The 24202-nt window shown below is 45.4% G+C and overlaps 1 protein-coding gene across 2 annotated transcripts in view; it reads left to right on the top strand.

Annotated features, from left to right (window-relative positions):
- The first annotated feature begins 5469 nt into the window (after nucleotides 1-5469).
- AACS (acetoacetyl-CoA synthetase) overlaps nucleotides 5470-24202 on the top strand; it is a 40284-nt gene continuing 21551 nt past the window's right edge. For both annotated transcript variants that reach the window (XM_084271976.1, XM_084271975.1), the window contains exons 1-5: nucleotides 5470-5590; nucleotides 8681-8784; nucleotides 13099-13219; nucleotides 16019-16132; nucleotides 23440-23537. In XM_084271976.1, the coding sequence (XP_084128102.1) occupies nucleotides 5473-5590; nucleotides 8681-8784; nucleotides 13099-13219; nucleotides 16019-16132; nucleotides 23440-23537 (555 nt within the window). In that variant the 5' untranslated portion in view covers nucleotides 5470-5472. The remainder of the gene's footprint in view (nucleotides 5591-8680; nucleotides 8785-13098; nucleotides 13220-16018; nucleotides 16133-23439; nucleotides 23538-24202) is intronic.

Below are 24202 nucleotides of genomic sequence, written 5' to 3'. Positions count from 1 at the left end.
CTCCCTCTTCTGACAGGTCTTATGTTGATCTTTCTTGAGTAACCAGGCCAACAAAAAAAAAACAGTTGGGGAGTGTTAGACAATGTTATCAGCTCCTTCTGGGTAGTGAAACCCAACCAGGATGTTAGCAGAATGAAGTAAGAATCCCCAGGAGATAGAGAACTGTGTTACTGCCTTCAGAGCATGTCTGATTCATTGTTAATTGACAGGAGCTTGAGTTAGACAAGATGGGAACACATGGATGGTGACATAAAAACAGATCCAGGCGTTTGTAGTGTAGATTCTGCATCCAGTGGTGACGTGAGCTGGGGCAGAAAGCGTTTGCTAAGTGCCCAACAGTAACTTCAAGTCACAGGAGATGCTGACACCTTCGCCAGAGCTTCCTGTGCTTGGGAAAGTAGGTGGCCCACGACCATGTCTACACACTGCTCAGTTGGGATCTCTGCTCGGAATTGCAGGGCAGAGTTCTGCTTTTCCTGGACCTTCCTGGGGAATTCCCACAGAGCCAGGGGTGCAGCTGGTAGCTCTTCCCGTCACTACAATAACTTGCAGTGTCTCTTTCCAACTTTACACCCTGTCCCCTTGATGTTTAGACCTCATGGCCAAGCCTAAGCCCGGTTGCTGAGTACTGGCACAGACATCTGTAATATAGACATCTTTGCTATGGCCTTTTTCCCAGTTACAGTCTAGCCAAAACACTTAATTTCACATTTAGTAGAGTGGCCTAGACCTTTTAGCATTTATTTATATTTGGCCCTGAAAGGGTTGGGCCCAGATCCAGGAAGATACTTAGAACTGTACTTGGTTTCAGTAGGATATACATTCTTTATATATTTATAAATGGTGCCTTCATTCTCTTTTCAGGTAGCCTCTAGAGTGCTGATACATTAGTACCTGTGTATATTCTGAAGGCTCTATCTCATACTCTTCCAAAAGGGGTTGGCAACTGGTAATGGGTATTTCTGAGGTTCTTCTGAGGTTTCTGGTTATCAGCCCTCAGTGCATTTTATCAGCCCAGACTCCCAGCACTCAGGAAAGCGGCCACTTCCAAGCACTTCTTGCATGTAAAGAACCTGTGGTACAAACCCACGACTGCTGTGTTGTTAACTGTCAGGTTTCCCATGCCAGTCACAATTCTTCAATTTGCTTCCAGTTGTCACGGCCTTCTCAGGGTCCCCTTGTGCTGTTTCTGGTCCGATGGGTCTTGTTTCCACAAATCTGGGGATGTTCCTACTTATAGATGTGAGTTTCCATCATGGGATCCCCCTCAAAATCAGGTCTGCAAAGTGCATGATGTTTCTTTACATCCATTCTTTCCAGAGACTCGAGGGCCCATTTTAGCAGCTGCCTTTGGAAGCCAGCGCTCAGGGTTGTCCTTCATATGAGGTCAGGATAATTTTGGAATCTTCCCTGGTATTTAATTGATTTCCTGACCTGTCTCCATGAGCCTATTTCTGGTACATTCATCTCTCCAAATCCACAGCTCTTATGAAATTATGCAGTATTTCACCCTTCTCGTTTAAATAAATGAAATCGTGTCTGCTCAAAGAATACATTGCATCATGGCATGAAATATTGATCTCAGCCACGCTGGAGTTTCTAATTAGGACAACTTTGAGGTTTCTAGAAAGATCCTCTGAGGTCCTGCTGTAAAGAAGCAGCATGAATGTACTTCTGTGCTTCCTGAACTATAAACTGTGCAAGATGTCTCAGATATAGGGATTTAGCAACAATCTGAACAGTATTTAGAATAAAGTGGGGCCTTCTAGACATCAAAGTTTTAGCAGATCATAGGGTTCTCTCTTTTTAAATCATTTTTATGCTGAAAAATTGGCATAGTCCTAAAGAAAGCCAACTGGTGTTACTGTGCACCAGTCTGTAACCTCGCTGACCCTTATTTTTCTGTCTTTACATCATCTTACAGCCTCAATTTGTCATACCTCAACACTTTGTGACCTCTCGTCATTGGAGGCCTTTTCATGTTCTGCTGTTAGCAGTATCTCTTTTTCCATCTCTTTCTGCAAATGCTTTTAATTTTGATCCTGGCGACTGGTACTCCTGACACCATGTAGAGATTGTAGAGATCAGGGATGTCAAATGAACCAGAAGTTTCTTACTCTTATGCAGACTCATTAACCAGCTGGTGGCCACTCTGAAATAGGATCTTATAAAAACCTTCCAAAATCTTTAGATTTCCTAATCCAGGTGTTAGATCAATGGAACGTGGCCAGGCCTCAGCATACTGCACAGCTTACCATGAGGTATTATTGCAAAACTCTTTATCTCACAGGTCCGTGCATTTCATCACTCATTTCACAAGCTGCACACTAGTTACCTCACAGACCACAAATGAGGTAGCACCATCATCGTTACTACTGTTAATCGGGTCTGAAGTGTCTTTCAAAGGGTCCCATCTCTAACCTGAAGCAGAAAATGTGATTTAATTTTTAACCTATTATTAGTAGGTATAAAGCAAGACTGCAAAAGATTTGAACATGGCCTATTCTGGTTAATCTTGCTCAGGGTATTTTCCTCCAGCTATCCTCACCTAGTCTCCAGAATAGTTTTAATAATCGCTGCAGTCCTCTTAATGCCCATTTTCTCCTTAAAGACTTGCTTATTTTCCCCATTTTCCCCCCATTTTGTCCTAAGTCACCTTTGAAAGAGGAAACTAAGAGTTTGGCTGTGGCAAAACTGGAATGAGGGCACGGAATATGGTGTCATAGTGCACTCTAAGTAAGGATACAGTAAATGAATAAATCAGGGTGCTGTTAACAAATGAGCAGCTCTGCCAGGCTCTTCTAAAAGCCCGGGTTTTGTTCAGCTAATTCCCAGCGCGTCCCTCCCTCCTTGAACAGTAAACTGGTCACTCCAATTTAAGCTACGCCCCTCTTTCAGCTCACTGAGAGGGTTTCTGGGCCCCCTCTCAGGTGATTTGACTGCGCAGGGGTTGCCCTGAGGGGAGGAATACCGCGGCTCCGCTCCTGCTTTTCCTTTTCCCTTACAACGGGTCCCCTCAGCCGGGATCCCCTCAGGACTGAGAGGAATCACGGCGGGACCACACCTCCTCCCCCCGATTGGGCACACCTCTTTCTGATCCGGCCTGCGATTGGTCGAAGGAGAAGAGGGCTTGAGAAACCTCCGTTCCCATTGGCGTTTCACGGTGTCGGCTCTTCTGCCGTGAGCAAAGCCGCGAGGAGAGCGGGTTCTGGGCTGATGTGGGGCCAGGAGCGTGGAAGCCAATAGGACGCGCCGGCGTCGCGGCCGCCGTGCGCTGCGCGGGATCCGTCCGCAGCGCGGGGCCGGCTGGTCCCACAGCGCCTGAGGGGCGGCGGCAGCTGACGGCACGCCGAGACCTTGCGGGGAGGGGGGGGACGGCGTGTGGGGGAGCGTCTGAGTTGTGACTCCCTCGGAGCACGGCGAGGGATGGGGGGAGGCTCAGAGTGGGGCCGGATGACAGGAAAATTAGGTAGAAACGGTAAATCACAGCCGTGCTTCCTGTGCTGGCGCCTCAGAGCCGGCCATGACAGGCTCACCCGCTTCTTGTGTCAGGTGCAATGCTCGGCGAGCCGAAGGAAAGCTGACCAGAAACTCGCCTTTTCACCTCGGAGCAGGGCCGGCTATAAATCATCCCCGGGCAGGGTGTGTGTGTAAAGGAACACGGGGGCTGGGGCTGCTGAGGCGTGGGGCTGAAGATCCCACCAGAGGATGGGAGGCCATAACCGGCCCAAGCCTGAGGCAGGCAGCTGCGGGAGTCCTGCCCCAGTATATACATCCACATCGGTTGTGGATCACAGTACATGTCTTTACAGCCCGAAGGGCAGAAATAAAAGTGTTCCGTGGATGGGGTTTCTAGGCAGTTTTCCTCACCACAGGCTGTGACATCCAAGCCCAGGCAGAACAGCGGAAGAGCGGCAGGCCGGGCACCCTGCCTGCCTCCCTCCCTTATCTCAGGCCGTTGGCCGTGCGTCCCTGCCACGGATTTCACACCTCCACTGACCTCCCCCGGCGCCGCTGCCAAGGCATAAAAGCAGATAATGTGCCCTGATTCCACCCCCAGCCTCGCCAAGTCCTCTAGGCTCTGGAGAGAGAGTTATTTAAAAATAACGCTGTATGTACGGCCAGATAAAACCCGCGGGATTGTTCAAATCATGTCGCCGTGGCCTGCAAGTTCAATGAAACAGTTTGGTAGCACAAAACTCTGAATGAACGTATGCCCCTGTCTGCTACGTGTGCTTGATTTCCACATACACTGCATGCCTCTGCCATTTGTTGAGTTTTTTGAGGTTTCTATGAGTCGTAAGGGAAATCACGACCTTTTAAAGTGGACAGTTACATAAGCAGCACGTACACACACATCAGCTTGCAGGTTGCTGTTAAGTACTTCGCTACCACCGCTTCTCAGCCAAAAATCAGCTGTTGCGACAGTGCAGTTGTCAATAAGGGCCAGACCTCGCATTTGGAAAGAGAAGCAATCAATTTTAAGCCAGGGTGCAAGATACCTTAAGCCAGGCGCGTTGCAAAAGTAACTGGGATAGTGTGGCCACGGAGAAGGGTGTTTCTTGCAGCATTATTGGGTCAGAGCCATTTGTCAGCAGGGCTTTCTCCAGACCTCTCTGGGATAGTAAGAAAACCAAGCAGAGATGGGTTGGAAAGCGTGAAGCCATGGTTGCTCCCTGTGGTCCATGACCTTTAGAGGTGGCAGAGACCCAAGCAGAGGGTCTTGGGTGCCTTCAGAGCCCCGGCCGGGCGGCTGTCAGCTGGGCACAGACCTGTGGGAGGTGGCCCCGGAGCTGCAGGCACCACACCACACCTGCCGCCGCAGGGGCACGGGCGGGATCTGCCGTTTAATCCCGTTATAACGTGGTGATTAAATAAAGTCCCGCCGCGGGGGTTCTGTCAGGGCGGAGGCCGCCGGGACAAGGCCTGCACCGGGGCGGGGGGAGTACGCGGTGGCCACTTGGCGGTAGGGTCCGGGGGGTCGGTGCCGCCGGGTCCCTGAGAGCCCCGTCAGGGAGCGGCATCGCTGCAGTCGGGCCGTGCCGTGGCCGGGCGCAAGGCGCGCCCGCCCCTCATTCATCCCTCACCGGTCGCGCCCTCCTGCGCAAGCCCGAGGCAGCCGCCGGGGGTGACCGCACGGTTCAAGCGGGAGAGGGGGGCCCGAGAGGCGGTGGCACGACCGAGGGGCGGCGGCGGCGGGGCTGGGCCGCACCCGCCCTCCCTGTCTCTCTCGGCGACCCGCGGTGCTCACCGCCCCCTCGGCGGGCAGGGGCGGGGCGCGACGCCCCGCACTCTTTTTTCTCAGGCGGAAGGTTACGGAGCGATACGACGGAGAGAGACGTTCATCGGCCCTTAAAGCGCTGCGCCCGGAGGAGGCGCCCCACTGTGAGGGCTGGCGTTTGGCGTCCGGAGCGGTTTAGGTGCTCGGTGGGAGAGAAGGACGGACCCGCACACGGTCGCTCGGCCGCTGCCATGTCCCGGGAGCCCGAGATCATGGAGTCGCAGGTGATGTGGGAGCCTGATACCAAGCGCAACACCCACATGGACCGGTTCCGCGCCGCCGTGGCCAGCAGCTGTGGGCTCCGCCTGGGTGAGCGCGGGGCGGGCGGGCAGCGCCCAGCCGAGGGGGCTCTCGGGCTCTGCTCGGGGCCGAACTCCGGCTTGAGGCGGCGGGGGGAGGTCGGCGGGGTTCTGCTTCTCCAGGACTGGCCTTAACCGCGGGCCCGCGGCAGGGCTACGGGCGGGCCCGTCCGTCCTCCCCGGAGAGGGCGGGTGAGGTGCCCGCGGGTGCTCTGACACCTCCCGGGGCCTGAGGGTGCCGGGCCGTGAGCGCGATGCTCTGCCCGTGCCTCACGCAGAGGCCTCCGGCGCCGCATCTAGCGTGAGGGTGGGAGCGCCGGCAGCCTTCTCGGGTGTCAGCCCGGGCGCGGCGGTGCCTGCCGTGTGCTGCCGGGGCCCAGCTTTCCCCGGGCCGGCGGCAGCGGAGTGACTTGTTGTTTTTAAGGGGATGTGGGAAGGAGGGGTGGCTGCTGTCACGGCCGTGAGGTTTGTGTGCGCCTTAATATGGTGCTCTGACAGCACGCGTGTGAGGTTTAAGGCTGTGCTCATCCCTGTTTGAGGGGTATGGGTTTGTGGTGTTGAAGTGTACTGGGAAGTGAAAGTGCATCAGCTGGTTCAGTGGTGGACAGCGAAGGCTTTTGTGCTGTGCCTGCCTAAGCTTTGGAACTTCAAGCCCTGCTTCGTGCTCGTTCAGAAACACCTCCATGACTGTGAGTAGGTGTGCAGCCCTCTGACTTGGAGGCAGCCTGCCAGCTCTGGAGATAGCCCTGCGGTGAGTAGGGGTTGGGCCCCGGAGCTGTCTCTCAACCCAGACTGTTCTGTGCTTCAGTGACTGCGAGCTGTAGGTTAGTGGTGTCTCCTGGGTCTCAGGGTCAGTGGTGTTGGCTCTGTGGGCTCATTCACATCACGAACTGGGTGGGGTTCAGCACACATGGGGGTCAAACCCTACAGTTCTGACCAGCTTGTTTTGTGCTGTCCGTTCTCTGCAAGTATTTAGGGACAAGGTTGCCTGTGTAGGCTTCCTGTAGTCATCTGAGGTATAGAGGGAGTAGTTTTGGCAAGTGCCCTGACAAATTTGTCAGACCAGTACAAAAGCAGAGACATTCTGGAGTTGTGGCAATATGTCTTGTACTTCTAGCAGTTGATATCTGGAAAAGAGCTTAGTATGTGGGCAAGTCAGATCATCAGGGAAGTTAACATTTTAACTTTCCTCCCCCTTAGGAAGCAAGTTACCATGGGGCTTTAGTGAAATCCTGAATAGAAATGTCATGTAACTGGTACTCAGATGATCAAGACTGAATGCAGTTTCAGATGGGCTGCCTGTGTTTATAGCTGTAATAATGAGAACTTACTTCACCCCATTTTGAAGTGTCTGTATCCAGTTAAAAGTGGTTTCTTGTGCATATATTGAAGCCTTTGTGAAGTTCCATGAGATTTGAACTGATGTTCACTTATCTATATGCTACTCAACAACCAGAATGTATTCTTTGAGTAACCTTAAGATGTGGAGTGACTGAGGAGAGCTAAAGGCAATAAACCCCTTTAAACAGCAGGGCTCTGTCCAACCCTGAAAATGTAGCAAGGAAACACAGTCTTTAGCTGCAGAATAAGATGTCTGTCCCCTGAAGAACTTGCATACTAACTTGGGGACAAACTGTCCCTATTGTAAGAAACTACATTAGTGGTGACTTGTAGCTTTTTGTATCTACTAAATGATTAGGAGCATGTGCTGCAGTTGGATTTTTGAAGGAGGAGATGGAAGCTTGAGCTTTCCTTTGGTAAAGGCCCCCCACCAGCTGAAGTGTGTGTGCAGCATAGTGAAGAGAAACTTGGGTGGAGTGTTTAAAAGTAGGTAGGAGGCTGTGATTGGGGCAATATACAGGCAAAAGTTGAGTTAGGGAGAAGAGTTATTGCCTTTACTTCTATGTCAGAAACACCTGGGAAGTAATCTCACACTGATGAAAAGATTGAGTGGAACAAGATGAGGAAGGGAAGGGCTGGGTGGGGAAACAGCTGTGGTGATCAAGTGTGACTACTGGTGTAGAGATAGTAGCTTTTTTCTAGCTTTTATAAAGCTAGAAGATGTCTTCCTTGTAGGAACAGGATGCAGAGATGACTTCTGAAGCAGTTGGCTGGGTAACAGCATGATAAACTAAAGATAATTGGAGAAAGTGACTTCAAGTGTTTAGCTGAAGGTGCCATAGGAAACATAATTGTCAGAGCAGGAAACTTCCTGCTGTCACTGGTGGGAGCTATTCATGTGTAACTTGGCTGTTGGCAGAGCTTCAGGCAGTGTGGACACGACTTGGGAATGTCACTCTTAAGCTGGTGATGAGACATCAGCTGCAGTTTCTCATGCTTAAAACTGTTTTATGTACTGAATTCCAGTGTTCAGTTGGAGCTGTGGTTTTGGTGTGCACTCCTCATGGTCTGTCATCTATCTCTGTTTAAGGCTTTAACTGCTCACTTCCAGGCTTTTAATGCCAGGTCATGGCTCTAATATCTAGCTGGCAGACATCTGCATTCTGAATGTGGCTTTGAAAGCACCATTTGCTGCTGTTTTAGCATGAGAAGGTAAGATGCAGTCTGTTAGAGCTCATTGATTGAGAAATAATGTATGCTTCCTTTGTGAGAGTGTTGATACTACAGTTAGATCGTGAGTGCATTGAATCTCTGTGTCACCATGCTGTCAGATGTCTCTGGTCCCAGACTAGAGCAGTGTTGTGTGTCTCTTGTCAGGAAGACATGTTTATCTTCTGCTGCCTGAAAATGTCATGTTGATAGCATAGGGAGTGGAAGTGTCAGCAAGCAGGACTCTGTCCTGCTGTCTAATCTTTAGTTTCACTGGTGAGGGGTAGATGTTGCACAGAGTTGCTAGGAAAAACTCCCCATCTCTGTGGTGGCAAGTGGCTTGTAATACAGGTGATGAGATGTCATCTGCTCAGGTGGACTACTTCTGCTGATGCCATAGTCACTTGCTGTGGGCAGCAGGTTTCTACTCAATCTGGTTTACTTTACTGGTTATTTTAACCACAGATGTAATTAGGGATATCCCTAATTGTAGTTTACCTAAATTCCTGTGGTTCCCTGCCTAACACTAACAGATATCTATTACTTCTAGCCAACTATGATGACTTGTACCAGTGGTCAGTGGAATCCTACGCAGACTTCTGGGCAGAGTTCTGGAAGTACAGTGACATCGTTTGCTCTCGCCTGTATGATGAGGTAAGTCAGTGTTTATCTTCAGGGGTCAAGTGCAACGCAAAGGAGAGAGAAACCAGTTTTGCAGTCAATCTTTTGAATTGTTCCTGGAACCTTGGCAAGTGATATGAAGGCTCCATCAAAGTGTGTAGTCCTGAATTTTTGTGATTGTTGGTGGTGGTCTGCTGCTAATAGTGTATTCTATGATTCTAAGGTGTGAGTTGAAAGGGACCTGTAAGGATCATCAGGTCCAACTCCTGGCTCCATACAGGGCCAGGCTTTAGCAGTGAAAGCCTCAAGTTCTGTTCTAAACAATTCTGCTCTAGTGCCTTTGAGGTAATGTGTTCTTGGTGGCCTGTGCTGCTGGTGAGGGGTCTCCCAGTAGACTGCCTGCCACTTTAGGATTATGCTGGTGAAATATCATCTTGATTTTGTAAATGCTGGCGTGCAGCTAAGTTCATGCTTATGTTCCCTGAGTCAGCTTACCTGGTAAGCACACCTGTTCTACTTGAGTTCTGTAGAACTGGTTATGGAGGTCTCTGCAATCAGATGTAGGCTTGAAATACCTCTGAGGGAATGGCAGTGGCTGAATGCAATCAGAGGTGTAATACCAGACTGTGCTGCAGTGTTGCTTGGAGGTAAAGGTGACTTCAGAGCTCTTGCAAGTGGAGGGCAAAGCTGGAGCCCTTCTACAGTTCTGGTGTAGGATATCAACATCACCCTGTGGCTTTCCATCTGGGGAAGATGATGGACTAATTACTTGAAAAGCTTGATGCAGAAGAACCCTCCTGGGACATAAAGGGCTGGACTTGTATCTTAATCCCTGGAGGCCATCTGTTCTGAGAACACCAGGAGTACTGGCAGCTCTGCAGAGGGAAATGGTGAGTTTCTTTTGTCTATTCCTGTCTTACAGATTTCTGTACTGCATAATGTGATAGATCAGGTGGTTCTTCCTGCCATGAAACTGCTCAGGTGTCTCAAGGTAACCTGCCCTTTAGCAGAGTAAATTTAGTGAGTAGCCAGCTTCTTTGAAATATGTAGGCTGAAGATTGTAAACAATTTTATCTTTTTCTGCAGATGTTGGTTCAGAATCTGGCTAGGCTGTATTTGGATACTGTCTATTTTCTATACCTGTTCTGTGCTGCTAGCAAGGTTATTCTAAATTTCTGTATAAATACAAATTGTCCTGAACAAGTAGTTCAGAGGAGCTATTTTGCAACTGTGTGTAACACTTGTTCTCTTGTCTTACAGGAGATGTCTTCCTGGAAGTCTGTTCCTTCAGGCACCATCAGTGGCTGAAACTGGATGAGAGACTGAAGCAGGCAATGGTGGCCTAAAGGGTGCTGCCTGAGAATGAGAAGCAGGCTGATGTGGATGTCTGGGAAAGCTTTAACGAGGCTACTTGGGAGCTTCTAGGCCCCTGCATGCCTATTCTATAGGTCTTGCTATGATATGAGATGATAAAGCAGGAGTGGTGGAGTCAGCTGGTAGATAGATACTTGACTCACTCTTTATGGCTGGTGCTGTTTGCTTTCACACAGTACTGTTGGCTTCAAGGCTGAATTCAAGCTTTGAGCCTCCAAGCTGCCTTGCTGTTAGTACTTAGCATTGGTCTGTTTCTGTATGTGGGGAGGAAAGGCTGGTCACAGTACTTGAGCTGTTCTGTGGTAGCTAAACAGCTGAGAGGTTTGAAGTGTCTTGGAAGTGAGCATTATGCTTTGATGGAAATAAAACTTGTAATGAACCAAAGTTGACTCCTTTTGTTCCCAGACAGTGTAACGTCTTGCGCAGGCCATTGTAAGAAGCAATACCTTGTGGTTTATTTCAGCTTAGTAAAGGTTTTAAGTGTTTGTTGTAAGTGTGCTCATGTTACTTCTGAAAAGAACCAACAGTTCTTGGCAGTGTGGAGCTGTACTGGTGTGGCAGTGTTGGTGTTGTAATGTCAAGTAATAAATAGCTGTTCTTTTAAATGGGGAATGTAGTCTCAACTTGTTTCTGTCTCTGCTACAAGTAGCACCTGACAGCTGTTGTTCCTGCAGAGTTGCTGCTTTGAGCATTCTGATGGTATCTCCTTTTGAGGTCTGCTGTTACACTCTTCAGGTCCTATAGCATGTGCCATCTCCCACAGTGAGACAAGGATGGTCTGTTCCTGGTAAGGGTTGAGATCTGCATGGGCTCTGCTTAGGGTAAGCAGTATCTCTGGGGCATGGCAGTGTGTGGTTGTAGCCCAACTAGCAAACCACTTGAAGGAGGAGAAATGACATAGAAGTGGGCAGAGGGTATTGCTAATGTGATATTGCTTATTTGAGGCTTGGGAAGTGGTTGCTGATGAGCTGTGGTGAAGAGCAATTGTGGAACAGGAGCTGGTGGCATGGGAGTACAGCTGACACTTGGCATGTTCACCTCACCACACAGATTGGCCTTGTAAGACTTAGTGCTGCTGCATGTAGGAGTAAGGCATTACTCACTTGGTGAGGGCTGTAGACTTCACTTTCCCTTTTCAGTTGACTCACTGAGGGTTTGTTGGGACTGTCAGAAGTGAAAGGCTTGTGCAAAGCTCTGCATCTGTCTAAACTTGCTAGAACTGGGATCTTCGACTAAATCAGCAGACCCTGAGTTTTTGTTGCTTTCTGAACTTGCCTCTAAGGGAGAGATGGGGTTGTTCATGGAACAACATACACCAGTCAAGGAGACTGGGCTTAACTAGGAGCCATAGTTCTTGCCTGATAAGAAAATAATTGTCAAGTATGTCAGTTGAGCATCTTATGCTAGTGGAACTCTGAAGGGGTGTTTAACTTCAGGGAAAAACAGGGTTATTTTAGATCTCATCCTGGAAAATACTAAAAGCCTCTTGCTTGCTTGCCTTCAAGCTAAAGAAGTCAGTAATGAGTCAGTTGTAAGAGTGACTTCTAATTATTGCAGTAATGCATGTTGGGATAAAAATATTGCTGCAGCCTGAGTTGATAAACTGTGAATGTTGTCATTTAGTTCTAGCTAATTGTTGTGAGCAGAGAAACCTACTCGAGTTGCTCATTTTAGAAAGTTCACTTGAAATCAAGTAATAGAGCAGAGCATTTCCTCATGAGCTTTGACTCCTCTTCTAAAACTTAATTTTAGGACTGCCTCCAGAAATACATATCTCAAATGACACAAATATTAGACTTTCTTTCTGGAATGGGAGGCTTTTGGGTTGCATCTGGCTTTTAGAAGAGCCTTTTACTTGGTCAGAAAGAATGCTGTCTCAGTAATCCATCTGCAGCCCTTGAGAGAGAACCTGAGGGTATAAACCAGGAGCTTTCAAAACCACAACTATAAATAGTTTCAATTGAAAGATTACAAAATACATGTGCTGCTGGGCAGCTGAATCTCTAAACAGTGGGGCATTTTGGAAGGGATTTGTATACCTTTGTGGCTAATGCTAGGGGCTCTTTACCTATCACTTAGGAAAGGTATAGTCTTAACTGAGGGGTAACTTAATGGTTTGAAGCTTAATTAGCTCAAGATGGGGGGCAAGTTGTTTTGGCTAAGTATATTTTTGCCTCTTCACTACATTTTTCAAATCTTTACATGCCTTAGTGTTAAATGGGGGATTAAATAATAAGGGTTTATGAGGTTGCCAGTCCTTTTTAGAAACCAGCACATCAAGGATGGTAGGAATGTGTACTCAGAGCTGGTAACACAGTATTTGTAGAGGTTGGTGGTAGTGCTGTGCTTTGGGTGAAGCTGTAACTATCATTAAAAATGGAGAATGGGAATAAAAAGCTTGAACTCTTTGTTTATTGAGCCAGGTAGTCACTTGAATGGCTATTGTGTAAGCTCCTGATGTTGGTCTCTGGCCACTGTGACTCATGCTGTGGAAGAATGGGTACTCACACCTTCCTAAGCTTTGATTTTTTTTTTTTTTTGTAAGGAGGAGGCTGGAGCTTATGCCCTGAGAGCTGCAATACTCTTGGTTCCCATTTGGGATGTTCCCAGAGGTGAAACCCCAGTGTGCTGTGGCTTGCACAGATCAGTGGTTGGGCTGTAGCCAGGGTGGTTTGCCTCACTGGTGTGTTCAGGGCTGCTCTGAAGGTAGAACTGTCAGCAAGGAACTCTTTCTAGTTTTGATGTAATAATGCCTCTGCTTACCACAGTTGACAAATACTTAATTGCTCCAGGTCTGTAATTACAGGATCTAGTGCCTGTTTGCCATCTGTAAGCTGGGAGGAAATGTTCTTACCTTATAGAGTGTATGGAGACCTTGGAATTAATTAGCAGGTTCCTGTACAATGCTCTGAGAACAGAAATGGTATTACAGTTGTCCAGAAATGTATTACTCTCTTCTTTTTTTCCCTTCAGGTAATTGATACATCCAAAAGCATTGCAGATGTCCCAGAGTGGTTTAAAGGCAGCCGTCTGAACTATGCAGAGAATCTTCTGAAGCACAAGGAAAATGACAAGATTGCACTGTATGCAGCAAGTAAGGAAAGAATTAATGGCTTGTGTTTCTCTAGTTCATAGGACTAGGCCTTAGAACAGCTGGACTGTTCATGAAATCTTGAAATAAACTCATTTGGGTGAGGAGAAAAGAAGAAAACAGAGTCAGGAACTGTGGAATCTGATACAGCTCTGCAAAAAGCAGCAAAACATGCTCTGGCTACACAAGTTGTTCTGAAAAGCCCTTGGCAAACTACATTAAGGTTTCTGAAGTGTGCTTAACTGCATTAAGGTAGTGGTGATCATGCTGTCTTGAACATTTGCCATAAATAGGTGCCTAGTGCTTGCCTTCCAGGAATGATTTTGGCAGTGTTGCCTTCCTACCCTTTTCCTGTACCTATTACTTTGGGAATGCCAAGGACTGCATGAGGCATGGGTAGGAATTTAACACTACAGAAAGGAAGGATGGTTACATGGATGGAAAACATGAAACTTTACTTTTCTGGAACACCAAAGCTCAATCTTAAATTTGTTTTTTATGCCAGGGAAGTTTTAAGTCCAGTAAAAATCTGAGTGTACTTGTAATGAGATCAAGTGCCTTCCCTATACCTGCTGACTTTGGTAACTTTGAAACATTGATTCTAATCCATTAGATGGGATTGGATTCTGTGCAAGTGTGTGAGTGCCTCCTTAGGGAGCTGTGTTCTGAGCTTCCCCTTTGCTGGACTTAATCCTTAGCACAAGCCTGACCAAGCAGTGATGATGCTTAATAGTTTAATAATGATCACCACTTAATAGCAGAAAAAACATGCTGAACTGTGGATTGATTGTGTAGGTGTTAAAAGCCTTAGCTTCTACAAGGTTGAGTTGTGTATCTATTATTACTGTTCTGATAGCTATTGAAAAACAATGACACAACATAATTGTCTTCTCTAAGCTTGCTGTGAAGAAGAAATATCTATCAGTTGCATTTTACATCTAGAGGTATTGAAAGAAACCTCTCTGATAGTATATAAGTAAAATCAACTGCCAGGTCAGAATGGGAAAATCTGTGACCCAGTTCTGGTGTAGTAAGAATTGATCCAGTGAGGTCACAGAAATGAGGCTTGTGACAGAAAGCTGGCTGTGAAGTGATGAACTCATTGTTTTCAGATTTTGAGATCATTAGAAAAGCTTCTTATGTATTTATTTAATGGAGAAAAAATGAATGTAATTAAGTGCATCTTATACAACAGCTCAAAGCTACACACTACTTAGTAAGTGTGTGTAGAATGACATGGTTGATTTGGTAATGTTAAAAGCTAAACATGCAACTTGAGGAAAGAGTGGAGCCAAATACTTTGAGTTCAAATTATTGAAGGAGTTATTATCAACTCAGTGAGTTGTCTGGTTTGATAGGTGATTACACTGTCCCTGTAGATCTTGTTTCTTAGGAAGTCATGAGGTGTACTGGAGACTTGCTGCTTGGTGTTCCATGATCACAGGTGGATAATAGCAAAAGGAGGAAAATTATCTTCAGCTGAATACTGTACCAGAGCTGGAGTGAACATGTTTACTTCTCTGCAGTGAGCAGACTTCCACCTACATTTCTCTTCATGACCTTCTGCTGTGGTTAATCTTCTTAAGATCTCTTAAGTCAGAGTATTTTGTTAACCCTTTTGTTGCTAGGTCAGAGTGGTGGTTTAGGAACCTGGGTTGGGTTTGGGTGTTCACAAGGGATGGTTTTTGGGAGTGATGTGGATGTAATGGAGCACAGGAATGTAAATGTGACTTTCCAAAGCAGCTTCCCTTGTCACTGGCTCCTGCTGCGACTCTTAGCTACAACTCCCTTCTCCTGGGGGCTTAAATCACAAAGGGAGATCAGAATCTTGTTTCTGGTTGTTTGGAAACTGAATCTGTCAGCAGCCTGTGTTCAGCTTCTGACCTACATGTTACACCTCTGCTCCCCATCACAACCTGCTCTCTTGCTCCATGAGGTCCAGCCTTACTGGGATGGAAGAAGGCAACAGAGTAAAAAATACTGTCCCCTGCTGAAGGAAATGAGACTGGCAGCTGTTCTGCAGGGACCTGCTATGTCAGGGCAAACAGTGTAGGCATTTGTGTTTTCATAAGCAGTGCTGGGAGCAGGACAGGCCAGTGGTTTGCACGAGTCACATTGAGGAAGTACAGGAAAGAACCTTTATGATGCCAAACTTTGCCTTTCAAAACATTTAGATTTGTTAATTTTGTTTCATGAGTGATTCATTAACAGCTTATGTAACATCTAACATTCAGTACAGAAATGGAAACACCCTGCAGATCTTCTCAGAGATGAATGGAGTCCAGTTGAGTTTATTTGCTTTGTGGTATGTTGGCAAATGCAGATGTTTACCAAGGCCTGGCTTTGAACATGCTTTTTAACTATATGTGCATGATGTTCTAGTCAGTGGTGCCTTTCCATAATAAAACCTGAAGCTGGCACCTTGCTGCTGCTTCCTAGACCTAATGAGAAAACTGAGCAAAAAGGGAAGTAAAGTTGTTCTTTCCAGGTTAGAAAGTAGCCCTGATGAGTACAATCTATTTACTTTGAATGCTTGTTAAGAACATGCTGCTTGCCAATGAATAATTTGCATTTTTGCAGTTGTATGTTCCTGTTAAATCTTAGTGCCTACTAAATGAATACTACTTAATCTCTATTAAAATGAGAGCTTGGTACCACATCAGAGGAACTTGAAACACAATAAGTATAATTATTAGTGGAAATGTCTCTAAAGTTGGTTGTATTCTTCGAGAAATAGTTGTTTGTGTGAGACTCCAATTATGTTGCAGTGCATAATTTCTGACTGGTTGTTTTTTTCCTCAGAGGAAGGCAAAGAAGAAATAGTGAAAGTTACTTTTGAAGAGCTGAGACAAGCTGTAGCTTTGTATGCTGCAGCCATGAGGAAGATGGGAGTAAAAGTAGGAGACAGAGTTGTGGGTAAGTAACTTTAAAGGACAAGATGTGAAACTTCCTTGGAACATGCAAGTGAGTAGTCAAGGTTATAGAAACATGAATATTAAATACTATTTCACAGAAACATTCTAAAGAAAAGGCTCTTATGCTGCTATATTTACATTTGTAAGAAATATGCTTCTGGAGGGAAGGAACTTGGATTAGCTACAAGTTCTGTACCACTGGAGGGGGAAGGAAAATACCTCCTTCATAGCTTCACTGCCTTCTGCCACTGATGCTCCTGGGAGTAGTGACTTCCAGAATAGTGGTAGTGTTACTGCTCACCCCTTGTTCTCTTCAAGTCATACAGATGCTGAGCTTAATAGTAACAACCCTGTCATCCATTTGGTAACTCAAAAAGTTTGAGAGCAGTATTTCCTATCATAAGAATGTCATGTGGATTTCTCTATACAAACAGCTTTTTGTCTTGACTGGCTTGTGCAGTAGACAGGCCAGGCACAGAAAGGAGCTTCTGGCCTTAGTCCCCTTGTTTCTAAACTATTGGTTTTGATCTCTCAGTTGTGCTACTTCATCTCTGTACTTCATGTTCTTGGTAACATGTGCTCTTCAGGTTTGTCACTGTGGTGCAAGTCTAAACTGTAACATCCTTGAAGCTCTCAGTCCTACCTGGTGGTTCTCCTGATGTGCATCAGGAGATGCACATAAGTAATAAGATCCGTCTTACTACTGGATTCACCTGTTCTTTGAGCAATACTTGGCCATCACCCTAAGGATAAGTTCTTACATGATGCAAACCCAAAGTGATGAAACTACTTGGTTGGTTTTCTGTATGGTACAAACCAGAACTGGAACATCATGGCTTCACACGCAGAAGGGTATGCATTATTTTTATTAAACACACAAATGACCTGCAAGTGTAAAATATGCGCAGGACACACCGTGCTTCATGCATATGGTGTGAGTATTCTGTGACTGGTAACTGCACATTTAATTATCACAGTTGGTGGCTTGTTTTTACATGAAGTAGAGCTAAATCCTTAATTGGGTATGAACCATCCAGCCAAGTCAGGAAGGTTGGTTTGAATGAAGACTAGGTTAAGGTGCTCTTAATTTTGTCTCCATTTCTAGTCTTACACTGTCCTGTTCATATCTGACAACTTGCCTCTGCCTGAAACCAAGCTACACTCCACAAAGCTTGAGTGCTTGGAACTTAAGTGTAGTGTTACTACCTGGCCTCTATTTTGTGCATCAAATAGGAGGGTGTGGTGTGTAGTTTAAAGTTGCCCCAAAGACACTGGTGAAAGAATATTTGTGTAGAATGGGAACTTGAACATCATGAAACAAGTCCTAGAGAGGCTTTTGTTGACCCCTTGAGTGCTTTCTCTGGATGTTGGTTGTCATTGTGCTGCACACAGAATGCATTCTTTCAACTTCTGTGATGAAACTTCTGAGGGGTACAAAACACATGCTCTGTTTTGTAGGCTGCTTGTAGGGGTGTAATACACTATTCCTTGCTGCTTTATAATTTAAGAGACAGTTCTTTCATGCTTACCACTGGTTTTACTAAACTGAAGGATTAAATTTCATTCTAAGTGGCAGAAAGGCCCCTCTGTTCTAGTTTAACATCTCACATGATGAGCCATGCTGTGAGGGAGTGATGGGCAATGCAGAAGAGGAATTCCTGGATATGCTTCCAAACTTTGTGTGGCTGGGAACTGTGTGTGAGCACCCTACACTGGGGAGGACTGGAGCTGTAAACATGTGACTACAAAGCTGTAGCTATGTGTTCCTGTGAGTAGAAACCTGCTGGTCTTCACTGCTGTCCTGATTGTCAGGTTTAAGTCCATTTTTTTTAAACTTTACACATTGTCTGATGCTAAATGAGATGCTTTTAATCTCCAAGAAAAAAATAGTTCTCACCAGGGTAACAGATGTAATACTGATGTTTAAGTATGACCAGGTGCAGCCATATCTAATGGTACCATTTGTTCTGAATTAAGAATAAGGAATTTTACCTATGTGAGGTTCTGTGTCTCAAGGTGCAAATTGAAGTCCTGTTCATGACCTGGCCATCAGTGCTGGAACTTTTAATCAAAACCAGTTTAATCAGTCTCTTAAATATTTTTTAATCAAAACCATATTACATTTGGGAAAAGATAAAAAAAGATGCTGTTTTGTGCTCATCTTCAATGGCTCATAGTGAGGTGTGCTATGCAGGAGAAAGATGTTCTCTAGTGGGAGGAAAAACTACTGTTGAAACAGTGGTGCAGATAGTTAACTAAGGTAACTTTAGTTCCTTTTAGTTAACAATAGTGTTTTGCTTAGGACAACTGGAGGCTGGCTGACTCTGGACTCTTGTTTGTTCTGGCAGGTGGCTCACCTTTTGTAAATAAATAAAAAAAACCCAGTTGATGAGTAATTAAGATTGTAGGAATTAAGCAGGATCTAAACCATACTATTTATTTACACATTTTGCAGGAGGTACATTTCCAAGTTTGAAAATTCATCCTTAATGTTAGGGCTTCCTTCCAGGTAAAGGATGGTGGTGTGAACTGTGCAGTTTAATGCCCTGTTCATGGGAGAGAAAATGTGTGGTGACTCCAGTGGGAAGCCTGGAAGGATTTTTAGTCATCAAGAGGCACAAATTGCAGTCTGTCTTGTGTTTTTTAAACAGTGACACCACAACAACCAAAAAGTCCACCCCAAAATCAAGCAGAAAGACTTGAAAATATGGGGAAAAACATCATTTGGCTTCCAGCTCCCTCAATCTCTGCAGTTAAGCTCCCATTATTTGAGTAAGCTGCAACTCTGTGCTTTCCTTTGACCTTTTTATACATTTCCTGAGCAAAAGTTTCCTGTCTGGCACTTCCCCAGCTGAGACCTTTCTGCCCAGCTGCTGGAGGTACCGAGCACTGTGCTGGGCCCTGTGAGCACTTGGGTTGCTCGAGCACATCTTCACAGGCTGTTGGGAGTTTAGTTGTGGAAGCAGGCATGCATTGTGCTTGGAATCCTTACAGAGCCCTTTTCTTTGGCTAACAGAAAAGATTGAACCTAGGTAACCTCTTTGTTTCCTGAAAATCATGGTATGTTTTTGGGCTCAGAGCTTGTTAAATTACCCAGAATCTTTATGGGCTTCCTTCTGAGCAATTCCTCATTCAACTTTATTCCACTCTATTCCCTTACACTGGCTGGTAGGAGGTTCTTTTCCCTGTAGTCTTCAGTCAGATGAACCTGTACCAGCTCCCACCAGTTCAGCACAGTTCCCCCTCCTTCCTTTTCCCTGATGTCCCCAGTCCTTGACTCCTTGCTTCAACAGATTGCGTTCCCTTTGGGCAGCAGCCTGTATCTAGGGAGAGCTTCCCCATGAAACAAATCCAGCTATTTATATATAGGTGTATTTTTTAAATTAGGTCTCACCTTTTCATGTGCTTCTCTCCTATGCCAGAGGATGTTTGGCAGTCCTTGGAAGAGCTAAAACCATTACATCAGCTGGAGATTGTCTGCAGACTTTTCTCAAGTCCCAAATCAAAATGGGGGAGAGATGTTGAGTGTTGGGTGGGAATATTAACATAGTTGTGTAACATGTAGTCAGCCTGCCAGGTTCTGATGCCCTTTGTTGCCACTTTCCCTCAAAATCTTGAGCTGTCAGAATTACACACAAGGCTGCTACTATGGTTGTCTTGTGAAGTTTGTCTCTGTGCTTTGCTGCCTCAGACAGGACTCTACTTCTCATCAGACTTAACATACCCCCTGGTTTGTTCCATACAATTTATGGTTGCATCATGACAACAATATGTTGAAGCTGGAGGTGGGTGAGTGTGGGTGGACAAGCAGTGGTGTCAGCACTTTTTAAAGCTTGGTTTCATCCTAGTCTTCCCTTTCCATCACTGAGGAGTCAGCACTTCATAGTAAACATAATTGAAGCAGATGTGTGGTAAAACATCACTGACAATACAGCAAGAGTGTTTCAGGAGAAGAGATGCTTGAACAGTTGGAAGAAACAAATACAATACCTAATCCAAGCTACACAAATCCAAATGCAAAGTCCTCATGGTGTCCCAGTGGCCATCTGTTTGGCAAGTAACAGTGACTGGAGCAGGAGCAAAATGAAACTGGGAATACCTGTGGCTTCCATCTCCAGACACATTGCCTCTATTATACCCTTGTAGCCAGCTTTGCTCTACTATAAGTCAGCAGTTAGAAACAAACTGATCTTCCCTGTGTGCACACAAAAAAATCCTCAACAAAACCTCAATGAATTATTGCTTAAAGCTGGTATTTTATCTATGGTAATTGTATTAGCCCTAGTTGCTTACGTGGGTTTTAAAGCTAGCTTTGTAAGAAGATTAGGCTGTTACTAATAGTCTCAGGCCACAGTAATGTGAGGTAGGATGACCACTTCAAAGTCCTACAGGAGTATGAAATGCTATATTAATATCAAAGAAACCGGATGTCTGGTGTTGGAATTGTCTTCTGTTTGAGAGCTGCTGTAGATCAATAGCCAAAGCCCTTGAGAGGCTGTTGCAGTTGCAGCTCCCTACTTCTGACACATTCTTCCAAGGCTCAAACTAAATCTTTGTGGGGCCCAAGTTTGTGTGTTTATTCAGATGACAGCCTCTGGATGCCTCTGTTTCTGGGTACACACTTATTAGAAGGGCATTAGATCCTTGCTGGGATTGTCTTCTCAGCTCTGAGAAATGGAGCTTTTGCCAGTTCTGGCATGATTATATCAAAGTTTTGGACTGTTTCACCTATTGCTGAAGTACTGTAGTGTAAATGAACAAATGTAAGTTTAATTTCAATGTATGATAGATTAAGTAAACAGCTGACAGAGTGCTGTCCTGAGCAGGTCAGACTCCAAGTGCCTCTGAAACAGTGTGGATTTTTGCAATATATCACTTCTCCTGCTTGGAGATTTGTCACAGGATTTATGCCAAAATAAAGCTTTTATTTCTTTGTGCTTATGGAGATTTTGTACATAGCTACAAGTCAAGAGGAATGCTGCTGGGGCTCTTGGTATGACATGCTCTGAATTCCTAGTTGCTGGGTTCCCAACTCTTGTTTTGCACCCTCTTGAATTGCTTCCTGATTCATTCACAGAGGGTATGAAGATCCTCCTTGTAGTAACAGCTGGTAGCTTCTTCTGTTTGTACCAGCTGTAAAGAAGCAGTAAGCTAAGATAAAGAAGTCCCTTCTGTAGACTGTACCCTTGGTGACAAATGCTAGATATGATCCTCAGTTGCACTATTGCATCAAGGAACATGAAGGCTTTAGTTAAATATATTAACAAACATGAATATTTATATTAGCTGTACATCAGTTTCTCTTTTGTGACCCCAGATGTGAATCCGGCTAGAAAAGTTGGATTTTTCATCTTTGTCAGCAACATTCACATTGACCAAGTTTTAGACAGTTATGACTTGTCAGTCTGCTCCAGGGGTCAGTTGATATCTCCAGGGGTGGAGTCGAATGCAGGGAGTTTAACCTACATGACAGTTGCTGTAATTAGCTTGCAGAATCTCTGATGGGAGAGAGAAATCACTTTTGATAATCCAGTTTTAATCTGAACTACGCTCAGGAGTGTTCTGTGCTGCATAGAATAGAGAAGCACCATGAGTTCCTACCTTGCTGTCTTTGGAGGATCTCTTTCCAGAACAGAGCAACATCTTCATTCATTATCCCTGCTGGGTACTAAGACAAATACAGGAGGATCCCAGTGAGTAGGTGGGCTGCATGTGATGCTGTGTGGAGAGACAGGAATGCAGAGTGAGCTGCCTTGCATGTTTTGTACCTTTTGGCAGTTTTGGATGATACCCTCCAACTCAAACACCACCTCTAAGTCAACTGACAGATGACAGTAATGATTTCATTGTCTGGCTCATAATAATCAGCACTGACTTGTGTTCTTGCCTCAGGGGCTTTTGTAGGAGTGGTAAAGAGAACCTAGAGTAGAAGTGATGCTGGTAAGCTATGGCAAGGTACAGACTACTCCAGAGCAATGGAGAGACAGCTTTTAGTTGTTGTACTCCAGCACACTCACAAACCCATCTAACAAATGCTCAGTGGAAATATTTGCCACAAATTAAAGGGAAGTACTTCCACCACAGAAAATGGCATTTCACTCTGTTCTGGCTCATGTATTTCAAATAATTGTTTGAGGGGGAGGTGTCTCATAAAGAAAAACATCACTAGAATTTTGGGATACTGCAAGTTGTATAATAAACCTTGACCCCAAGGGGGAAATAGCAAAATAAATCATGCCTTTATGGGTGTGAGGGTTTGCTGTGCGTTATATACTTAAGAGCTTCACTGAACAAAGCACTGCAAACTGTAGGCTCTTGTAGGGACTAATTCATATCTTAGTATGGTATGAGGCTTTTATTCTCAGCTGTGGGTTTTTTCCCAGAAGTTGTAGGGTGTGAGTTATAATGCTGTGTTCAAAGCTGTGATTCCCAAAAGCACAGCAGCTTACACACTTGCTGATGTGATCAAGCTGGCTGAAGAAACTAATATCGCTGGTTTGAGTTGTTCAGATTGAGCCCACTGAAAACACAAAGTTTTCTTGACATTAATTTCTTTTCTACGAGTTAATAAAGTGAATTTGAATCCTGAGATGTTGCTGCAAGCTAATGAGATAAACTTGAAGAGCTATGTTTGTGTGGGAATGTTCCAGGGCTTGTCCTGCTGTACTGTTCCCTTATCAGTAGAGACACTGGTTTTGCTTGTTAGTGTTTCAGATTTTGGCTGTGCCTATGAGACAAAGCTTAGTTTTGTTAAGCTGGATCTCTGCTTCTGAACTGAGTGTTTATAATACCTCCTTCCACATACTTATTCCTCCCAGTTGCTGTATTTCTATCAACCTGTTCTGTTCTTCTGCACAGTGCTGTGTTCTTTGGAGATACAAAACTGACACAAGTACTTCTACATGTGGAATGAAGGTTTAAATTGGGTATTAGGGGGAAGCACTTTACAGAGAGAGTGGTAAGGGGCTGCCCAGAGAGGGGGTAGGTGCCCCATCCCTGAAGCGTTCAAGGCCAGGTTGGATGGGGCCCAGGCCTGGAGGTTGGTGTGTGTGTGTATGTGTGTGTGTGTGTGGCTCTGTGATCCTTGGGGTCCCTTCTGACCCACACCAGACTGTGATTCTATGATTTCTAATTCCTTGTAACGGATTTTACTTTCTGATTCACTAGGGATGCTTCAACCCAGGACTCTGTTTTTTGTTTTTTATTTTTTTTTTTAAATCTGTTTAAACTGGCTACTGTGTAGTTTGTTTCCTGTAAGCTTTGGTATTTAGTTCTTTTCCATCACTAACTATTCACATTCTGCCACAGGTTACCTCCCAAACAGCATTCATGCAGTGGAAGCGATGCTGGCTGCTGCAAGTATCGGTGCTATCTGGAGCTCAACCTCACCAGACTTTGGCATTAACGTGAGTAGCTGTGCTGTGTGACACAGAAAAGCTGTGAATTTCAGATAGATGTGAAACTGCAGATAGATTCTGTTCACTTTACTCTTGCTGCCACCTTCTGGCACAGCAAAGTACACCAGATTTTTTTCTAGCTCCCACAGACAGTGAAACCCCACGTGTGCAGCTGTCAGCAATGGCTTTCAGCAGAGTAATTTGAGTTTCTTTAGCTCGCTCTCTGTTGGGATATTTTCAGGCAATATCCATAGTTGTGCATTTTTATTGTACTAAACGTGCAGATGAGCAGCAGTGCAACAGAGCTGGTGGGGCTGAGCCCTTCCTTCCCAAATCTTTCCTGTGGCTGCTTCACCATGCTCCACTTCCTTTGCCTAAATAGTCCCTCCTGTGTGGGCAAGCTGAGCAACACCCTGCTTGGCCTTTTCCAGAAGGCTTTAGGTTTGCCAACGAGGTGAGGAATTTAAGGCTAATACCTCTAACCTGTTTAACTCTTTTTAATGTTGGCATAAGTGCTGTGTGGTAAAAATCCCCACAATATCCAAGCAGAGCTTAGTGTGCTCTGGGAGATCTGGGAACATACTCTTTCTTTGGAAAACCTTCACACATCATTAGCAGCAACAGGCACAAATCATTTCTAAAATGGAGTGTTGAACCTTTATCTGAAAGCTTGC

The sequence above is a fragment of the Gallinula chloropus genome, assembly GCF_964237585.1.
Source record: "Gallinula chloropus genome assembly, chromosome: 17".
Lineage (NCBI taxonomy): Eukaryota > Metazoa > Chordata > Aves > Gruiformes > Rallidae > Gallinula > Gallinula chloropus.
Note: the sequence above shows the minus strand (reverse complement) of the source record. Positions and strands in the feature narration are given on the sequence as shown.